Genomic DNA, 22481 nt, shown 5'->3' with positions numbered 1-22481 from the left:
TACTAAGAGACAAGGCTCATGTAATCACATTGTCTTACCTCCTGCTCTTTCATGTCCATCTCTTAAATAATTTGTAAGTCTGTTTGCAAATCTCAGCCAAGTTTGATAGAGCAAGAGAGCTCTTAAAGATATTCAATTCTTACAAGCGTTGTGAAAACCGGAAGCTGGATAGATTAAAAGTGGAAACTCAACATTTAGCTGTTCTTGTGGCCTACTGACAAGCTAACCAATACCCCCATAGCGCAGAACCAGACACTGCATAGTCTCCTGCCTAGCAGGAAGGTGGGCAATATGGGAAGGATAAAAGGATGGCATGGTTGGGAGGGCCATGGGGATGCCATGGAGTGACTGCTGAGGAATGGTTTCATCAGAAGTAACTCAGCAAAAAGCTGTTTTATTTAGATGGGGAATATCAAAACTACAACTGACATCAGAGGAAGGGCCACTAGATCAAAACGAGGACTGTGGGTTTTTGGAACTACCTTATCTGTGACATCTGTGAAATCACTGAACTCTTCTATCCTTCAGTTCCTCCATCAAAACAAGGTAAAGCACTCAGAGTTCCTCATGTAGAAAGGGCTGCAGGTTGTTATTTATTAAAGCAGTTTGGTGTTTCTGATGCTAGTCAGGGTGGGAAATGCTACAGCAAGCACAAATTAAGCTAAAAATTGTTCTATCTTTTCCCTTTCTTCTTGCCTCAGAAATAAAAATAACTGAGGGAGGAGGACTGGGCTTAGCATCAGTGCAAGATGAGAGAAGGGTCCCATTAATCCCTGTTCAATCCAGCTCAGTGCCTCATTTCCCGAAGGCTCATTTAGAACAACAACAGTCCATTTTTTGCAGCTTATGAAAGACACGCTTGCTCCACACTCTCTTTTGTATGGCTGAAAGCAGCAGGATAACCTTGACACGTAAGTAATGCTGCTTTCTAACTACCAGCCTTCTTGTGGCCATGGGGTAGGCGGCTCTTGAAAATTTTGCATCTAATTTTAAAACAAAGGCTGGTGTTCAGCAGCCTCTGGAGGAAAGACAGGTTTCCGGGTGTCTCCAGCTCCTCGAGTGGCTCCGGCTGGAGGGGGAGGCTGGCTGCCTGCAGAGTGCACTGCTGCCCTGCACTGCGCTGCCGCCCGCCCCGCAGGGCATCCCCACCGGCAGAAGCTTCTTCTCCAACCGGGCTTACATGGATTTTTTTTTAAAGCATAGCAATAAATACGCCAAAATACTTAGATATTTTAATGTATGTGTCCGGTGGATTGTATGACAGGTCTCAGTTGTTGATCTTGCAGTTTGTCCCGTTTAAACATGAAGTTCATCGAAGGCTAAGGTAGAGGTCGTATTGCCACTTAAAGAGGCATCCTCTGGAGTTTTGAGCCTGTGGAGCTGTTTCACATGAGGCAGAGTATGACTCATGCTAATGAAAAGGGTAAAGAAGATTTTTTTAAAGAAATATATCGCAGTTAAATTAGTTTAGACAGCATGACATCAGAGAGTAATTAAATAGGTTTGTTGGAATTCCGTTTCCAATTCCTGAGTTCAGGTTTGTAAAAGATTTCTGAGCACCTGCAGGTCTCTGTGTGTGAAATATTTTCACTGGAAAGGATTCAAAACTTTAAAAAAACCTTTTAACACAGAGGCAGCATTACGCCATTCTTCCTTCTTGGAAAAAAAAACCCTTGGATTTAAACAGGACTCCTTCAAGTTTTCAGTCAGTTTTACAGAAGAAAACGAAGTGGTAAACTTTCTCTTTTCAAGAACAAGTTCTTTATAGCTGCTAACTGAAGTCAGGGGAGATCGTATCTGAGTACATGAGCATTTCCACTATGGGACTGGATACAAGTATTGAACAACGAGATTTGAAATGTTTTAATCTCAAAAGAAAACCACTTTTGCTGACTTTGGTTTTTAATTTCTTTCATGTTTTCTTCTGCCAAACTGGAGGAACCTTTTCTGATTTTTTCTTTAGTGGCATTCAGAGGAAGACCAGAGGATGAAAATCCTGCATTTTCTCACTTTACTGCTTTGGCATTTGACTTGGCTGTTTCTGGATCTAGTTCCTGGAGCGCTGAGTAATTCTGAAGCAGGCCAGAGTAATCCAGGATCTAAAGTAGGTTTTTTAAAAGCAGAAGGAAAAGAGAGGAATCCCTCAGCACGGGCAGGTACACTGAGGACTGCAAGCCATGGATATAGTACTGGGACCTCAAAGGCTAGGACTAAAAGCAGTGCTGTTCAGGCTGGAGCTCTGCTGGCCAAGAACGATGAATCAAAGAAGGTTCTCTCAAGAACAGCAGCCACGGAGGGCAAGGTAGGACATCTCCCCAGCAGACCTTCTGGAGTAAGGACAGTGACTCCAAAGGTTCAGAATCTTAGCAGCAAGGTGGCTTTGAAAAAAACTGGCACAAGCAGTACTGACGCTGATTCTTTCAAAACCAAAAAGACTAAAGAGCCTGTAACCCAGAGGGAAACTAAGGAAACTTTCAGACATCCCCCTATAACGCCACATGAATACATGCTCTCTTTGTACAGGACTCTCTCAGATGCAGAAAGAAAAGGTGTTAATGGAAGTGTAAAACTGGAGGCTGGACTTGCCAATACAATAACCAGCTTTATAGACAAAGGACAAGGTAAGAAAGGAGCTCGTGTGTGTGTGTGTGCGTACAGAGAGAGATGTCTGAGTATGTTTATACATGTAGAGAGTATTAGAAAATAATCATACTTTGTTAAAGTCAAATAGCTCTTTTTGATGTAAATTAAATTGTACAACTTTGCTGCAGATTTTGTCTTCCTGCCTTATCTTGGAAAATTCATTTAGAGGCAGAACTAGAGTGTTGTGTGGCAGCCAAACAAAACATTTAGAAAATATTTTAGATGCATATTGTTGAAAATCAATCAGTCTTTGCATGCTTAGATGTTTAAAAACCTTTTAAATTTTTGTCTTATTTTCTTTCCATAACTAGCTCTTGGAAACTGCTAACATTAGATTTTATTGTAAAGTATGTTTAAAAACACGATATGCTAAGAACAGGGCTATTCCATGAAAAAACCACAAGTTTCACTATCAAAGGGTCAGCCTGATTTGTTCAAGGTAGAATTATGAGGAACTACACTGTAGACCCAGGAGTGGCTATAGCGTAGGGTGGGTGTATCTGTACTAGCTCGAAGCTCATGCTTTCAGGTACCACCAACCTTCTATCCACAGAAGCCCACAGCTAAGCACAGACTAACAGGAGTAAATATCTTCTGGGACTCCAGAACTTGCGGTTCAACATTCTGGTTCCAAGATTTTTTGGAAATTTGGACTAGTGTCTACTTTCACACAAGAAATAACCAGGCTCCCAAAGAATGATGTTCACCTTACTGCTCTGGTTGGAGAACCCCCTGTTGCTTCCAGTGACATTAGTAAGAGTTTTGTCATGTACTTAAGGAAGCAACACAGGCTACAGCTGATAAGGTAATGGTGATGGAAGACTCAGCCAGGACTGGATTTGTTTGCCATTTAATTATGAATAGCTTGGCTTCTGGGAAAGGATGATATGCTGCTCACAAGTGCTGCATTCAGGTTCTCAGCTCGCCACTGGAAAGCATTGTTAATGTAACATTGCTAAAACATTGGCTCAGCCATATTCCTTGTTAGTGCTGCTCTTGAGCTTAACCAAGCAAATGTAACATCAGGTTAAAGGGAGGTATGTTTTTCTGCCCAATTTGAAAAAGTCGTGAATCATGTGGAGTTAAGTTAATAAGGCAATTATCCTTGTGTCTGGCAGTTCCTGGGGGATGTTGGTTTTAAAGGACTAATTCACTATTGTATCGTCTAAGAGTAAATTTGCTCATGTTTGGAGCCAGCGTGAGGCCTGGGCACCACTGAAGCTCTGTTTCGGTAATTTAAGTAGAATATAAGTGGTGAATAGGCCCTGTGAGTGCTCAGCCCTGAAAAAAGACTACTTTTCAATTGGCTAATTGCTACTTTGAAGCTAGAAAATGCCTGCCGGTGAAAGAAATGAGATTTCTACAAGGCAAACTCAGAAACTCATTTCCCTGTTGAGTCACTGAGTTCTTCTGCACAGAGCTGATCCCTTAGACAAAAATTGCTCTTTCTGTTTGGTGGGCTAATTAAGGAAACTTCTAGGCTTATGAGCAAACTTCAGGAAAACCATTAAGAGTTGAATAACTGATATTGATCTGTGCTTGATATACATTTAAAAATGCGTGTGCTTTTTTTAGACGAGCGAGCACCAACTGTAAGAAAACAGAAATATATTTTTGACATCAGCGCATTAGAAAAAGATGGTTTGCTGGGAGCAGAGCTTCGAATATTGAGGAAAAAGCCTTCTGATACGTGGAAGTCTCATTCTTCTGGAAAAACTTCCCAAGTGAAATTATTTAGTTGCTCTACAAACAGACAGGCAGCAACACTCCTGGACTCTCGTACTGTCAGTATCACAGATACACCAAAGTGGGAAGTGTTTGACATCTGGAAACTTTTCAGGAACTTTAAAAACTTGGTTAACTTGTGTTTTGAACTGGAAACTTTTGACAGGGGGAGAGCTGTTGATCTCAGGAGTGTGGGATTTAACAGAACAGGAAGACAGGTCAATGAAAAGGCTCTCTTCTTGGTATTTGGGAGGACGAAAAAAAGAGACTTATTCTTCAATGAAATCAAAGCTAGATCTGGCCAAGATGATAAAACTGTTTATGAGTACTTATTTAATCAGAGGCGGAAGAGAAGAGCTCCTCTAGCAACACGGCAAGGGAAGAGGCCCACTAAGAATCTGAAGGCAAGGTGCAGCAGAAAAGCCCTCCACGTGAATTTTAAGGATATGGGCTGGGATGACTGGATAATAGCCCCTCTAGAGTATGAAGCGTATCACTGCGAAGGGCTTTGTGAATTCCCCCTTCGATCCCATCTGGAGCCCACCAATCATGCAGTTATCCAAACATTAATGAACTCAATGGACCCAGAATCGACACCCCCGACTTGCTGTGTCCCAACCAGGCTGAGTCCTATTAGCATTCTTTTCATTGACTCTGCAAACAATGTGGTCTACAAGCAGTATGAGGACATGGTGGTGGAGTCATGTGGTTGTAGGTAGCAGAACAGTTGCTCACATGAATATGTTATGAAAGGTAATATGACACATTGAACACTCCTCAAACATGGTTAACTAGATTTCTTACCTCTAGGGTAAGTATGTTTACAAGGATGTAGCAGTAAGTCCAGTGCTTCTATATGTCTCTCCACCATAGGCATATTTCAGTAGCATTTCGATGCTGACATGCAGCCTGATATAAGGCCTTGTGTCGGTGACACGAGACTGGCTCTAACTGAAGTGCATGATAGAAAAGATTATACCTCCACACCTCTAGATCACCTGCTTTTAGCCTCAAGGCAGTGGGTAAAGATGGTATCAGTGAGCTGTGGATATGACCTGTTTGATCCTTTTAACAATGTTCTTGAGACTGAATTTATGTCTGAGTCCCATGTGCTTTGTCCATTAAGAAATGTAAGAAAAGAGTCCTGATGTCTAGAAGAGAAGCTTGTGTTCTGGTGTGCTCCCATCTTGGTGTAAATATGTAATATGATTTCTTTCTGATTAGCTCTTGAAACTATGCATATATAAAAAAGGAGTCATTAAATCTAATATGTTGATTTAGTTTTAAGTTTTACGTGGAGATAGGTGATGCAGGAGGTATTTGCTTCCATGTATGTTTTCCTCCAAGCTACATATCTTTCTTAAGTATCCACCTTTCCATTATTACGTAGCAAGATATATTACTCTGTATAAGGTTCAAGTTGTTCTCAAATGCTCATAGTAGAAGTGTTCAATTACGGCATAAGATGTAATAAATTATTGACACAGTGCTACATTGTGTCTAGCTGTCCAACTCTGCATAATTATAATGCTATTAAGAAATTGTTTTTAATGTTTTTGTACAATAAATACAAGTGAAAGGAACTTTTCAGTGCAGCAGAATACCAGTGGTATGCAAAACATGTCCATGTATTTTGCTTGCCTCTAACTCTGCTGCCACAGAGAGAAACTGTGGAAACATTGGAAGAAAGATCTGAAAGTATGGCATGGTTTGATCTGGTGGGGAATGACACTATCACTTGATGTATCTGGGGCAAAAATGAGTTATGCAGATGACTGCAAAAGAGCCCTGGTATCCTTTTATCCCACCCTCCAAGGGCTGTGTGTTTGCATATCCCCTTCATCTATTCTAGACATGGATTATAAATTTATTGTGGGATTACTCTGTGTATGTTTCCACCTACAAAACTAGGTACTAGATGTGCAACAGTAGATGGATCAGAAAGGCCATAAGAACCATCAGAAATTCTTGAAGTAGCTTATCAATAGTATAAAATACAAATGCTAAGGTTTGATATTGTTTCATCACAGTTTAAACCATCAAGTCACATGATTTCCTGGATCTGAACTCTCCTCTGCACAGCATCACTGGTGTGGGTAGTGGCAGGGAGCTGAATACGGCCCCTGAGGTCCTCCTGGTCAGTATCCCAGACTGCACGTGCTCAAGCTCACACTAGCAGCAAACCTTCCTAAATTCCTGGTCAATAGCCATAGAGAAACAGTGACAAAAAGCTCTGCCCTTCCTCCTGCACTCTCTAGGCAGCTGAGCCTTTAACCAGCTTAAAATACCTGGTTAAGCGGCCTTGCTGCCAGACACGTGGGGTTCCCCTGTGCAGGCAGACCTGTCATGTACCATAACCTATGGTGATACAGAAAAAGCAATGCAGGGAGCTTCCATATGTATGATCTCTTTGTAATAGCTTAGCACCTTGATTTCTGCCTGCAGGAATTGATACTGCTTGATGCAGGCCATGCGATAACACAAAACGAGGTAGGTCAGAATGCTGTACTTGATAGGAGGGTGAATCACTAACTAGCAGGTTAACAGGCATGTAGAATGACGAGCACTTGAAACTACTTTGTAACATGTGCATGAGAAATTCTGGCATCTTATGGATCTATTTTGTGGGTCAGGGCTGTCCCCAGGGTTCCTCTGTCTCCCTTCTGGACTCTCAGTGTGTGCGCTTCCCAGGTCCTGCTCCTCCTCGTTCTGATGGAGTCTTAGGCCAGGACCAACAGTTACTGTCCCCTGCACTAACTGCTTATCACCAGCCAGTCTCATACGACTTTCAAAACAACAAGGAGTTTTTAATTCCAAGCTTTACTACAAGCTCATTTAGATATGATTTACCATTGCTACAGTAGGAGAGAAAACATTCTCCTGCCAAGTCCACAGCCAAGAGGGCATCTCAGACTTGCCCATTCTGTTCAAGCAGTTCTTTTCTTGCTCCTGGCTGTTTTCTAGGTGACTGGCTTGCAGCTTTTAAGGATCCTTTCTCTAGCACTGACCACAGCTACCTTCTGGAGAGGTTGGCTAGGTGACCATGAGATAGGGTTGTTTCCTTTCTTCCTTGCATGAAAGAGTGCTGCTCCCCATGCATATGCCTGTTTGCATATTCCCAGTAAAACCTCTGTTCTCATGTATGACAGACACAGCTGTGCCATGCCATTTATTAACCACACAGGCACATTCCTCAATGGCTCAGGGTGAGCAAATACTGCCTATTTAAATTCACTTGAAGCAAATCTAAGTTGTCTTAACAGACAAGTTAACTCCTGGGATTATAACTGCCTGCAAAGGGCCATTTGCTTCAGTTCCAGCTGGATTCGTGAGATGCTGCAACAGTTGTGGAGGAAGGTAGCATTGGTGTTACATGCAATGCATGACAGTTTGGAAATCTGAGGAGGAAAATTGCTATACACTTCACACTGCAGAGCTGTTGATCAGCCTGAGGATCCTGGTGAGGCTGGTCACGAAAAAAATTTTAAAAACCTAGTAGGTATCTCTCCGAGGCTCTTGTTTCCTGTCCTTGTATGAATTTCTCAATACATGAATAAAGCAAGAAAAAGATTCAGGTAAATGGTAATTAAATTGAGTATGTATCAGCATCTAAATGGAAAAAAATGCTAAGGTTTTGCAATTATCCCGAAGCAAACAGTAAGAACTGAGGACAAATTAAAAGGAATACTGACATACTGAAGTCTTAAAAAACACCCTTCGGTAATGGTTCAAAAACCAAAATTCTGCTAGGTAGTAGCTATATCTTGAAGGGAAAAGAAAAAAAAATCCACTAGTAGATCTTTAATATCAGTTTAAACAAATTTGAAACTACAGACACTAAAATGCTAGAATTAAAATGGATTATTACCACATCAAAATTGCCAGATACTGGGTTTGGCCTAAACAAGCAATTTCAGCCCAAGTGTTCAGGTTAGAAAGTAACATGACATTCACTTTGCTTAGTTGGTAGCTCAAATGTGGTGACATCCAGAAGGGACGGTCCTGGCACTACTCAAGTTTGGTCCAGCTCAAAGTGAGGAGTTTATAATGGTGGGCATAGTAGATGGCAGGATTAGGGTAGTTTTTTCACTTTTAACTCTCAAATTGAATATCCTTGGTTTATAACACTGGTTATAAACCAGTGCTGCGATGTCCAGAGTACCCTTTTGCATTTACGTTACTGAAATGGTTTGATAACTCTGGGAATTCCAGTTCAACGCTATTTTATTCTGGAGTGGTCTACTGACTTTCACCATGGTGTAAATGTATACTATAGGTGTATAGGCCTATAGGTGCTTTATTGGTGTATTGTTTGAGCCATTGGGATCATCTGGCACAGACTTCTGTCTCTGTAATTAATTATAAGATACTTACTGAATGGTTATGATCACTTAATCCACAGTGTTGAAGGGAGTGACCTCTTTCACTGCTCTTCTCAAAGCAGTTTCCGTTATTCTTAATTCACCCAAATTTCAATGGCAACAAAAAGATGCTGCCACAGCGAGCTGTCATTTTTTTTCTGAATTCAACATATCTGTTCAATTTCTGCTCACAAACCATTACAAATCTTGTCAAGGCTTTACATGGAAATCTGCAGTTTCAGTTATCTGGCATGAGAACAGAAACACATATTGAAACTTCCCAAGGTAAGTGAATGGTGGCCATTACAAACATTCATTATCACCGATAAGCACAAAAGCACAACCCAGGAGGACTTCACTCACCCCTCATTCGTCTCTGAAAACAGAGGTTTAGGGACAGGGCACAGTCTGGGGCTGACACGCATCAAAGAGACTGGAAAGAAACAGAGGACCTTGAAATTGCAGAAGTTTGGCACTACTTTCCTTAGCCTGGTCATTATATAATGTGCAAAGATAGACACCCTAAATTATTGTTACAGCTTTCTTCCCATGGGTGAATTGGTGTTAGCAACTGGATGGTAGAAGTGCACAGAAACCTGAGCTGTAAAGCAATACAGGTTAAAAGTTCAGCTTTCCACCTTTATGATGGCAGGTTTCACTCTCTCACTGAGAATGCCTCATTTGTATTTACTTTCTAGGGTCATTATCTGTCCCATGAGAGTCTTTGTGAAGGTCCAAATTTCAAATAAACAGTACACTATAAGACAGGTATGTGTGGATAATTTTTGTTGTATTTGGCTAAAATATGGGTACTAAGCTCAATAGGTAAACATAAAAGTATGCCATTTAAAACAATGCATTCCCATTAGTGTTTGAATATGTGCCTAAACTCCATGTACACTTTTACATGGTTATGTCATTTCCTGTGTAAAATGTGCTTGTTTATACAGCAGCCATATGAAAGATGCAGTAACCCGCTATGTGGGCTATTTGAAGCTTTCTTTAAGAAACATAAAAACCCCTTGACCCTTGTATAATAAAAGGTGTTAAAAGATACTGCTTTTATAACATCTTAGCCAAGACTAATAAGAATGTACAAAGCAAACAATTTTTTTTTACTCCATAGTCCTGGTCAATCACATGTTATTTTATTAATTTACTGTTGCTGTTGGGTAGTAAAATGATATTTAAAAATAAAATTGCATGAGATTTCGTTGCTTCTCAACAAATTTAATAAACAAGGAAATCTTAACATTTTTTGAAAAACAGTAAATAGTGCAGTAAATACACTTTGCTGAGAGTTCAGAATAGCCCATTTATTCTGTCATTCCAAGTTCACTGATGTCCCTATTTTGCTGGGCTTGTTTTTCAGAACTAGTTTCAACTTTCTGCAATGATTTGGCTAGCTGAAGTAATGCAAATGGATTCAGTTTTCCCTGATGTCATTTCGAAGGGCACAGCTGTCAAGAAACAATGACTCAGTTAATAATAATAGTGATTAATCGGCTGACCCTCTGCTAGGGGACAGAAAATGCTCTTTTCACTGTTTTTTCTCTAAAAGTCTCTTTGCTATAATATCTTGTGCCAGGCTCTGCCATCCAGGAATCCAGGCTGAGCAGACTCTGCCCACTGTACTGCCAGAGAAATGCTGTTAAAATGAGGGCATTGCTTCTGCACGTTCAGTTACTGTCTGCCTGTTTTTTACAAGATGCCATTTATCATGGCATAAAGTCAGAAATAAGCCTCTTATTGATAAAACCAGATACATTTCATTCTGCTTGTGCAAATGGCTTCAAAACATTAATCTTTCTCCAGAAATCTTGAAAGAGAAACACACCTTGGGTCCTCCATGGGCTTTGAGAAGGGGCTGTATATCTTCACGGGGGCTCTCTTTTCTGCAAAGGTGCAATAAGACTCATAAACTTTAGATGGCAAAGAAGTCATTAACTCATATGGTTAGTGATCAGATTACAGGAACCCAGCTAGAGAGGATAAAAGGCTAATGGTAGCGTGGGGAGAAGCACGTGCCACAGGAGGAGGTGCTCTAAAGAAACACTCGAGGGAATGTGGCTTGGGAGAAAGAACTCAGGGAGAAGTGGCTTTCGAGGGGAGGCAGATAGGCAGTCCCACAGCAGTGGAGGACAGCAAGGGCTAAGGACGGGTGAAAGATTGAATAATAAGGTGGACTGAATGAAGGAGCAACTGTAGAGTGAATGTACACCCAAATGGAACAAGGGATGGGTTGGGTGGCAGTGCTGCTGGTGGGAATAGACTTGTCTACATGCCTACCAGGAAAAAAAACTTTTTCTGAGGGCTTGGTGTGAGTAATTCTTCTTTCTTTCCACTTGCCTGTCCTTCTCATGCTAGTGGCTTTCAGGGCTTTACTGAGACCTCTGGCCCAGAAGCTGCCGAAGGCTTAGAGCAAGAGCAGGCTGCTGAAGCCCAGCAAAGGCAAATAGCTTCTGACAGTGGCACTGAACAACCAGAAACAGCGATAGCTTTAGCACAATACTGACTGTGGCCATGTGTGCTGTTGTGAGAGGTCCAAAGCAACAGAGCTGAGAAACCTGAGTCTGATGATGAGGCATTTTCATTTACGAGAGTTTCAGATGGATCACGAATTTCACTGCTGGGCCACAGGTAGATAAGCAGTCTGTCTTCTCCAAGCCATGTGCAGCCTGAGGTTAAAACGACTGTTCATGCAGCTCTGGACAGTTACTTTGAGTGCCTAACTTTGGCATTTTGGTGCTTTTCACAACAGCCCTTGTCTCCAGCAGGCTGATTCAGAGCACTAAAGTAAGTGGCTTCCCAGACAGTCAGAGGGAAGAGCCAGGCCCTGGGAGAGCGAACTGAAACATCTGTGTGCTGAGCAGGGAGCTGATGGGCGACACCACGCACAGTGCCCCAAATGAGTCTCCTCTCTGGGGACAGGTACCTGCAGATTGGGTCCCTCTGTCTTTTTGGGATTCAGCTGCAGGCGTGAGAGGATCTTACTGTCTAGGAGAAAAAAAAAACAACAGTGGAGAGGCTCCTGTTAAACATAATAGTCCTTGGCTTTGTTTTTCTTTTTTTACTAGTCCAGAGTGTGGAGGGCTTGAGCCCAGTTCCTTCTCTCTGCTGCACTTCTGCCTGGCTGGGGGCACCAAGAAGGGGGGAAATCTTCATGTCTCCCACGGCACAGCTGCATTCGGACCCCTACTTGGGAAAGTTACATTCCTGCCTGCACCCTACAATATGAAGCTGGACAGCTTGCAAAGGAGGGTTGAGATAGACATCTACCCCAGCACACCTTGCAGGGAGTGTGCCCTTTGGGGAATAGGTGATCTGACCTAGATTTCTGATATAAATCACACAGAGGAAGGACTTGTACTAAATGCTTCCACGTTCAACTGATTCCTTTTACTGCTGGGTCCTTAGGTAAACAGCTGTATTACAGACAGCCTGATATTTTAGGTACATTGTGAGAACAGCTGCTGGATGAGCCCTCCAGGCAAGAAATACCAAGTGTGAGGAGGGAGAGAGGAGAGAAAGAAAGGACTTGAGCGATTGGCCATAGCATAGCTGATACTCAGGCTCTGGGCATGCATCCAAACAGCCACTCTAGCACATGAATGCGTTTGCAAGAAGGTGTCACTGACACCAGTGATGATAACATGTCACAGTATTTTTATAGATCCCTAAGCTATAGCCTGGTGCCCAGGCTCAGTCAAGGCTGAGATGTTTGAACATCTAGTGCCTACAGTCCATGCATCTTCACTTCGTAGCATCTATACTGGAATTTAAACTCACTTGGTGTGGGTTGGTGATAGAAGACGAATCTCAGACGTATGCAGAAATATTGCAGAAATGGGACAAGTTTATTGATGACTTCATTTTTTTTCCTATGGAATAATGTTGTGTGAATAATATTTGATCACTAAGTTCCAGAAAATGTAAGCTGGAATCTTTCTGAGGCATAGAAACTTTAAAAACAGATTCATTCTTTGGAGTTCTAAGAAAAATGACCTGCTATTTATCTCAAAATATAAACACAGTGGAGCTATCTGTCTCCCAAAACATTATAATGTTTTTGGTAAGAGAAAAAGCCACAAGAAATAATTCACTTCTTGCAACAGTAATGAAATATTCCCCTTGCCAGTAAGATAAGAAAGTGATGAGGAGCATGTGCTGGTGTTGTCAGAGTTTTAAAACATTTAACCTGCACCAATAAGCCTACTGATTTTTAATAAATCTTGGAATTCTGGGGAAATTCCAGAGGTTTGGGAGACTCAGGAGAAAAGGAATTTAATTCAGTACTATAAAGGGTCACTGTGCTGACCTGGCAATTATAAGCAAATTGTGGGACTGTTGATACTGACTGAATCTTATAATTTGAAGGATGGTAGTTTAATTCATAGGTGATAAGGGCAGGAAGAACAATTGAGATCATTTAGCCTGATGAGCCCTGCTTACCCTAGGTAAAAAATTTTACCTCTGAGTCCCTGAAATGTCAGCTCAGTTTTTACAGCAATCAAGGCAGCAAATGCAACTTTAGGAATGACTGGGAGAGAAATAGATAACAAATGAGAAAACAATATGCAGGCACTCCAGGGATTTACGTGACTCTTGAACACTTTGTGATACAGTAGAGCTGGAGAAGGGCAATAAGAATGACTAGAAGTATGAAACAGCTTCTGTGAGAGGAGTAATTAGATAGGCTGGAGCCCTTCAGTGAGAGGTGACTGGAGCAAGAAGGAAAGTGATGAGGGCTAAGAATGTGAACTGGGAGCAAGATTTCTCAATGCACCAAATGAAACCAGTCCAGGACAGGTTTGAAACAAGCAGAAAGATACTGATTCCCACAGTGTAGCCCAGTTGCAGAATTTCTGACCACACCCTGTTTTGGATGCTAAAAGTCTACATATGTTTAAAAAAACTGAGTAAGTTCATGGAAGAAAAATCCATGAAAAGCTGCTGAACATGAGTCCATGGGGCTTTCTGAGCCACTGGTAGCTGGAAGCTGAGAAGCCGTGCCAGGAAAACCTTGCTGCACATTCGTCCTGTCCTTATTTTCTTTTTAGGGCTCTGCTGTTGCCTATAGGAGATGGGCTAGATGGATCCATGGTCTGACTAGGCAAATCCATTCTTATGTTCTGTATGAAGCCCAAAACTTGCAGTGAACTACTACAGTGGGACCTCCTGGCTTAATCCGTTGGGTAGGACTTAACAGGGCTTTGGCCACTGTCCTCTTAGAGAAGCATGGCTTTCTGATGTGGTCTCTCTTTTCCCACCAATTTTTTTTAAAAGGAAGCCTATTTTTAAAGTTCCTTGGAATTGAATGACACTATGTAATAGCTGGGTATTATGTATTTGGAAAGAGAGATCCAGGATTGATTTAAAGACCGAAAGTTTTAAAAAGCTCACCACATTCAGCTCTAAGCTAATTCTGTGAATATTAGCACTTCATTTTTTAATAAGCAGTGATTTCTACCTACTGTCCAGTTTCCACTTCGAATCAGTGAATTGGCTTCTTTGTCTGCTACATGAAAAAACTTACTCCCATGGGCATTGTTCTACCTATGCAGACTGTGATGAATTATTTTCTTTTATTTTCTATGGAAGAAGTAGATCAACTTGCTTATGCTTTTGCTGTGCACCTTCCTTACCAGATTTTTTTACTTTTTTTTGTGTTTTTTTCTTTAGACTCTCACTTCTCCAAATACTTTTTGTAGTGTGAACACCAGAACGCATTTAATGTTGCAATAACAGTCTCATCAATGCCACAGAGATACTACTAACTCTGTACTTTTACTGGAATTTGACCTTCATTGTAGTTCAGGGTTCAGCTTTCCCTCTCAGCTACAGCATCACATTAGGAGTTCAAACTCAGCCTTCTGTTATGACCAACGCTGCTTTCCCATAATCACTGCTTTCTAATGAAAAACTTTCCATTTTATAAATTCTTGCCTCGGAGTTGAAAATCCTTGTTTACAGCTGAGTTAAAAAGCAGCTTAGTCCCACTAAAAAGTTCCTGCTTGACAAGATTTATATAATTCCTGTTATTCATTATGAAGTAAAAGTTACTTTGCTTTTTAGGGTGAGGCATTAAAACAAATGAAGGTGCAACTTCACAAGCCCTGTCAGTGCTAGACTCAGGAGCAGAGACCTGTGGCCCAGGCTGGAGGGCTCACCACCTTCCTGTGCCTCCAGGAGGAGTGAGCTCTGCAAGGACTAATAGAAGAAAGATGCTGACAGCAATCTGTACTTCTTGAATGTTGAAGTGCTGGGCTTCAAGAGCTGGGCAGAGGACTGACAGACCCTCTGCTGCTCACACATATTCGCTAAAACTCTTAGGACATTCTGCAGACATCCCGAGGATGTGAAGATCAATATGTGCTCTCTTTGGCACAGATTTAAAAGTTACTTGAAAGCTGCTTTGAAGCAGATGCCCGATTCATACAGATTTTGTTCTGTTGTAAGCCCTGAGAAGCACATGCTTTCTGATCACTGAAGGAGGTTTGCACCTCTTGCTGCAAGTCCATAGGACACCTCTGTAACCTGCTTGTAACCGCTTATTCCTGGCCAGAAGGTACGTGGCATGCAAAAGTTCTCACCGGTGCCCTGCTCTCCCTGCGCAGTGCCGGCTGTCTTGAGGACATTTTAATTCTGGACATTGGGCTGTTTTTTTCCAGTGGTCTCCAGTGCACACAAAACAGAAGCTCAACAGCAGTGCTTGCTTCCCTGGCCCAGCAGGAGTGGTGTGAGGCACACCGAGGACTCCTGTGCTGCTCCTGCTCACCAGCCTCTGAGAAGCTGTGGGAGTGCACTGCTGGACACAGCCCCTCCTAATGAGGCTGGGCCTTTTCCTTCTTTTTTCAGTATATGGGCAATACATTGGCACTGCACGAGCCATCCTGTTGCTCAGTCCCTCAAGGATTCTTCAGAGCAGCAGGAGCCTCTTGCTGCCACAGGAGAGGGCCACTATTCTGTCCTATTCACAGCACATGGCCAACTCCTGTGGCTCTTGTTGGGAGCCACATGAAGGGAGGGAAGAGGGAATGACTGCTGGAAGGTGGTGGGGTGAGGGATGATGGGGACATTTCTTAGTGAAAATTGCTCAGTCTTTGCTAGGAGGGACTGACAGCATGTCTCTGATAGATTATCCCGGATAGCCAAACCTTGCTCCATATTATATGGTTTTCATCACAAACATAAATGTACTTGGTATAAAACAGAAGGTCAGGAAGGTTTAAGACATGGTATATGAGAAAACATTTTCCAGATTTCAGCTTCCTCCAAGGTAATAAGCAAGTGTAATTAAAACAGAACCTGGAAATATAGAGTACAGTACCCTATTGAAAGTGTGTTGTATGAGCTGAACTCCCTTCATTGATAGTTTTCCAAAACACACAGCTGAAATAATCTTTATCCAGGAGAAGGGAATAAATTAAGTCTGAACACCTCTGCATATAGTACAGTACAGTGTATAGCACTGCACCCCATATAACCTCTTAGTGGTAATGGAAAGCTGAAGGAGGCGCAAGTGGAAAACCTCTCTGACCAGCAAACACTTTCTTCTTCAGAAAGCATACAGATGGGAAGAAAAGCTCATGAAGCAGAGGCGGCTTAAGTACTGGGATGTCTTGTTTCTGAAGCAGTCTGCTCAAGTCGTTGAGACTCTGCAATGGCAGGGTGCCAAAACACACTCCAAGTTTGACAGGTGGGGAGGGAAACGTCCTGGGCATGCCCCAGCAAACAGTCAGTGCTGATGGCAAGCTAAAGTGAACAAATAGGAGTTTATCATATTTAACAGTAGCAGCAGCCACTAGGATATAGAAGCTCGGAAAAAGTAATCAGGTCCTATTTTTACTTCCCCTGAACAGTTCAGTCATGGAGTTCAGGTTTTGCTTGCTAGGCTTCACCAAACTCAGTGAGGTGCAGCATGGAGGAGCCTGTTCTGCTTCACGTCTGCTTTTCCTCCTGCAGCACTGGTGCAGGAAAGGGGTAACACCCTCCTGGAAACCAGAGCAAGGACCACTTTGCACCCCTAGCCAAGGAATTCCAGATCAGGGAATTATCTCCATACTTGCCAAACCTTTCAAGGTCCATAATGCATTGTAAGAATTGTACTTTTATTGAAAAATTCTCTTCTTTTTGTATTTTTAAATACAATTTATCCTGGGAAACAGCAGTAGCAAATGTATGCACACTGACAACCCAAACTGAGTATTCAGTCTTATGGAGAGGACTAAGCAACTTTAAGTTGCTAAAAATATAATTAGCTTCCATTAAAAGTCCTTTTCCAGCTTGTAATGTCATTCTAAGGGTGGACTTGGCCTCAAAGTGTCCAGATTTACTTTGTATGCAAAGGAGAAAAATTTTGCGAAAGCGAAGTACAACAAATTTGTTATAAACTACCAGTTCAACCTTAGAAATGCCATTTTCCTTCAGCATACAGCCAGAGCTAGAAATCCAGCGGAACCTGGGTTTCCCCATGTGGTCAGATGGCCCCTCACTGCATTTCTGGAACTCGGAGTTCTGGTAAGAGCAGTGGAGAGACATCCAAGTAAACTCTGGAAGAAGTCAATCCACATATACCAGGGCTCCAAGGGCTTGTTATCACTGATCTATGCTTCAAGTCCTAAAAAGGTGCATTAGACAGGATGTAGTGCCAGACCTGCACTGGCTCCGTTGGTACATACAAGGCCCTTTCAGAACCTGGAGCACTGGGAAAGTATGCTGCAAAGACACTCAAATAGCTGCAGGGGCCAGCTGGCAGTCTTGCAGTATTGGCACTGAATCAGAGTTAATAAGACCTGCTGGACCTGAACTGAGTTTTTGCAATTGGGTTTCTCTTTATCACGATCTCCAGAGCGTCCTGGAATATCCATATGGACTATTTTCCCTCTTGTTACCTGGAGTGCCCCAGCCCCGCTTCTCCCAGGTAACATGGAGAGATCCTGTTTCCCCATATGATCATGAGATTTCCTTTGACTTTTCTTCTGCAGAAGCAGGAGCAGGTGGTTAAGAAGGAAAATGAATATAATTTTAAATCTGCACTTAGACAGGAATTCTAGACTGAGCAGAGGAAAGATTGAAGTTCAAAGATCTGTACTTTTGCCCTAAAGTATGTTTGTTTTTCAGAAGGAAGGAGCTCTCCCCAGCAAATGTTGGGCTAACAATTGCCTTATCAAGTTGATTTTGATTCTTCATGTGACTGAGAAGAGAAAAATACAAGAAGTTGTTATGGGACTTTATATATTTAGAATATTTCAAAATGGCTGATTAACCTGCCTAGTTATGTTTTAAAACATAAAAACACAGGCCTACATAAAAATGATCAGTCTGCTTTTCTGTGTGAAAACAGAAAAAGCATGTTCTATGATAACATCTGAAATAAAATTATGTGCTGATAGGAAATTAGGAGGACAGGAACATCAAATATTTTGAAACGCCTTTGTTTAAAAGTTTTTTAAATTTGTTAATTAAGTCAAAAAAGAAATAGAATTGTAGTAATGACCACTGAACCAGCTTGGGAGAGGTTAAATGCATATGTAATCTCAGGACCACAATAGCCCAAGGACCTCTGTGCAGTGTATGGAGAGTCTTTTGAAAGTGGACAGAAACACACATTAAAAAAACAGAAAATCTGTTTCCTGGTGAGTTACACACACAAAGTCTGACTGCATAGTGGTCTGCATAATCATCACTGCTGGAGAGGAGGAAATGTGGCAAGTAAAAAATACCAGACGAGGTCATAGAGGTGCCTATCTCTGAAGTCTGAAAAGTGGAAAGTTCAGGAAAGATTTAACCTGGAGATTCCAGCTTGGCAGATCAGGCAGTCCTCACTGTGCTAAATTCTTGGGTGCAGCCCCTCTGTCTTTTCAGTACTGTATTGCTCACTCTGAAAGACATAAGCATTCCTCAAGGCAGAGATAAGCAGAGGCCACACAGGACCTGGACTGCTGGCTCACCATACTATGTCTTGTATTTTTGACAATATAGTCTCCACATGCCCATTTGTGCTTCTTATTTCTGATGGCACTACAACAAGCTACTTAAAAAAAAAAAATCATCAAAACTGTTTCATTCTCTTGTATTACGAGGAAATACGTGTATATCCATTAACAGGGTGAAAAAAAAGTAATATGATAAAGGTTATATAAGAAAAAACTTGCAGAGCTGTGATATGAAGCCAACCAAGAGTTTCTCCACATCTCTACAATGCTTATCACAGCAAATAGCCTGAGGGTAACTTCTTAAAATATTAGCCAATGGGCATCCTGGGCCTGCCTGGATTCTGCTGTGAAATGCCAGCACAGGATCTCATTAAGAGCAGTTCAAGTATCCTGGTGTCTCAAAACGGCCACCTGGGGAAAAAGGTTTTTTCCTGTGCTTGCCTGTTTGAGCAAGGCCTTCAGGGTGATTGTTACTACTTCTCCCCTTACCCCCTTCTATTACGTGCAGGAAAGGAATCACTACCATCACTACCAGCACAAAGACTACTGCTGACAGCAGCTGCAGTCAGGATGGCAGTTTGATGCAGTTTGACAATACGGCTAAGCTCACTGAATAGCTGGCTGCTGCCAAAACAGCTGATCTGCTCTCCCCATCCTGTCCCCAGATACACATTCCTGACATCCCTCTGATCCTGAGGAGAGCTGGTTCAGGTAGCTAAGCTCACAGAAAATTAATCCTACTAAACACAACAAAAAGACAATTTTATGCTGGTCTAGTTCCTTCAACCAGCTCATTGGCTCAGCATTCATTAGATGAATGCTAGTGCTACCACAGCCAGGGGCAGGACCTCTCCTTTCAGCAATTAGTAATTTTATCTGCTTAGTTGTATGGTCAAACTGTATCCTTACTTCAGCCACCAGCCCCATCTAACCAGACATGCAGGAGCAAAGAGAGGCCTCTCGCACCATCCTGGTATGTGTGGATCATCACTGCACCCATTTGTACGGACACAGCATGTAGGACTGCACAGCATGGCCCCAGTCACCAGAAGCAACCATTCCTGCCATCATCAGGCTTTTCCTCCACCACCAGTGTCCTAAAGAGAGGACTTTGTAGGCAGATCGTAGAGAGTCATCTCTCCACCCGGCTTTCACTTGCTTTCTGCACCCTGCTTCTCTGCCTTTAGCACACAGCAGTCCCATATCCCTTCTTGGTCACACTTAAAAAAATAGCAAACATCACCTGTTTGGAGGATTCTGCAATTCCTCACTCTCTCCCTTCTATGCCTCTGCCCTCCCCCAAACTCTGAGTCTGTGCTCATTACTGTCTCCATGCAGTGATGACTGATTAGCATCCCCTCCATTCTCCATGCACACACACATCCAGCCCCACCACTGCTGTTCTCCAGCATGGTTTAGTACATTCAGGGAAGAAAGTTTCTCTGTCCCTCTTTGTTTTCCATTTCTCCTTCACTTAAACTCCTCTAGACTACTTTCTCTCAGCCCATCTTTTGTGGCCTCTTATCTCCTCCCTCTAACAGCTGCTCCCTCCAGCCACTCAGAATGGCAAACTCGAAGCCAGCTGCCAGGCCTGCAAGTAAGAGAGAAGACAGGATTGAGGCCAAAGCAGGCAAAGCAGGAGGCCCATTAATTATAATCTTATTAATAAATTATTATAATAAATAATGTAAATAAATAATGTAAATAATATAAATAAGTTCATATTTTATAATTCATTATATAAATTAAATATCATCATATCCTTTCTGATTCTTCTTTCCTGTTCAGTCACCTGGTTGCCAACACACCTAAGGCCATTGTTAATGTTCCCCAACATGTTTTAGCATATGCATGAAAGCAAGTTTCTCTGCCATCGTTCATCTCTGCCTTGGATGAAAGAACACCAGCAGTTAGACAGGAACTTTACTGCCCTGTGTCTGGGACTTCTTGTTGTTGCTGGTTAAAGTGCTCTCCCAGGAGCAGTTCCACATGGAAGATTCATTATGACTGAGGTAAGACTCACGCAGTCGTGGAGCTGCCCACTGAGCAGAGCTGAACAGTAGGAACTTGAGGACAGCAAGGATTGTCTACATAAAGGGGAGTAAATTGCCAGTGCTCTGACTGAGGAAATCCCCTTAGAGTTGAAATTGAAATTCAGATCCACCTCCAACTCTTCTGTCTCCATGTCCCCTTCGGAGGCAGTCTGATGTGCTGCTCTGTGCATATGAGGCAGCTGTGTTCTGCTAGACTGACATGAAAAGGGCTTAGTGCTACATGGAGAATGACATTACAGTGATAGGCAGAGGAATCTTAGGTAAGACAGCAATTTTCTCCAACTGAAATGTGTCTTAATCCTCCTGTGCATCATTAGGTAAGACTAACACAAACCCAGGTGTCAGGAACTGGCATACTCAGCATATTTATCAGACACACAGCTCCAAGTTAGAAAGTGTCCGCTATGGTGGGCAAACTACTGCACGCCACTGTGAGACTCTGCTGCTACTGACAGAAGTCTTTTCTCTGTATGACTATACACTGTAGGGGTTCTTGAGCTTCATCACTTTTAATGACTCTAACTCATTAATGGCAAAGAGGAGGCTTCAGAAAAATGTAATAATTCTCCTCCATCACTTTCTCACAAAAAATCTGCTGTTAAGAATGGTATTTAATATTGCTTTGAGTCTAATACACAGAGGACAGCTAAGCAAATAGAAAGAAGCAGAGCTAGCTTTAACCTTCCTCCCTAGAATTAGCCGCAGGCACAAGAATGAAATTAAACATAGCATATCCCTGATAGAGATCTACAGTTCCCTGCATTGCTCAATATCCAGCCCCGCATCAGAACAACTCGTTCACTAAACACGTTGTCAGATACAGTTAAACCTATTTCAGCAGATAGCTGCGGTGAGTCAGAACATCTCGGAAAAGACCGACTGCAGGCACAGGGATCTGGGATGCCTGTGGAAAGGAAGTCCAAGCAGGTGATCCCATTGGCCCCCTGAGGCCCGACATTTAAGAACATATGAAAGATTTCTAAGGACTACTGTGGAGTTTCAGGGCCATTAAAGCAGCTGCTACTGCTCTCTTGAGAAGCTGACATCCCAGTAAATATGCTGGGAAAGAGGGGAGTAGAATATTACAGTTCCCCAAGCCCTTTAAGCCAGCACTACTGCTGAAAAGAGTAGTGCCTCACTCTCTTCCCCAGCTGCTCTTGCTCACATCTGCACCAGCCTCCTGTGTACCAGGACTAACATTTGTGAGGTGATGTGGATGTGATCCAGATTAAGACTAACCTGGCAAAACAAGCCAGCTCATTTCAACCCGTCGGGTTGCTGCTCATGTTCACTCTGCAGCCTCATGAAAGCTGATGCCAGCAGAAGCAAGGAGTAGGGAATACGCACCAGGGACAGCTGGGGTCGCTCCTGGCAGCAAGGTGCTAGCTCCAGGGCCTGTGGGGACACTGGCATGAAGGGCTCTGCCATGTTCTCCTGGTACTACCACTGTGAAATCCCCGTGCTGGCACCTGTGCAGGCTCACACAGATGCCACCTCCTGCTTGGGGCAGCCAGACAGGCCAGATCAACCTCAGCCAGAGGAAACTATCGCTGCTTTCACACTGCCTTCTCTGCTGCCAAACAGTAGAGTGAAAGCATGGCCACCATCCCCCTTAAGGGTCGGGCTTACCAGAGGAGAGGACCAACAACAGCGGGCAGGTGTGGATTCGCCACCTTTCCCCCTTCCGAACCAAACCCCAACCCAGGCCCGGGAGCCTCCCCTCCTTCCTTTCTACGTCTCCCGCCTCACAACACCGCTCC

The 22481-nt window shown here is 42.7% G+C and overlaps 2 protein-coding genes across 2 annotated transcripts in view; both read left to right on the top strand.

Moving 5' to 3' along the window:
- Positions 1-1987: 1987 nt before the first annotated feature.
- On the top strand, positions 1988-5109 carry GDF5 (growth differentiation factor 5). The gene is made up of 2 exons (XM_009284014.1): positions 1988-2621; positions 4219-5109. Exons 1-2 carry the CDS (start codon positions 1988-1990, stop codon positions 5085-5087), a joined length of 1503 nt encoding a protein of 500 aa, XP_009282289.1. The 3' UTR covers positions 5088-5109.
- Positions 5110-20941: 15832 nt separating this feature from the next.
- LOC103902909 (ubiquinol-cytochrome-c reductase complex assembly factor 1) overlaps positions 20942-22481 on the top strand; it is a 51733-nt gene continuing 50193 nt past the window's right edge. Inside the window, exon 1 of the mRNA XM_009284023.1 lies at positions 20942-20981. Coding sequence (XP_009282298.1) covers positions 20942-20981 — 40 coding nt within the window. The remainder of the gene's footprint in view (positions 20982-22481) is intronic.

Source organism: Aptenodytes forsteri, unplaced genomic scaffold, assembly GCF_000699145.1.
Source record: "Aptenodytes forsteri isolate BGI_AS27 unplaced genomic scaffold, ASM69914v1 Scaffold295, whole genome shotgun sequence".
NCBI classification, from domain to species: Eukaryota; Metazoa; Chordata; class Aves; order Sphenisciformes; family Spheniscidae; genus Aptenodytes; species Aptenodytes forsteri.
The sequence above is the reverse complement of the archived record's forward strand: the minus strand, read 5'-3'. Positions and strand labels throughout refer to the sequence as shown.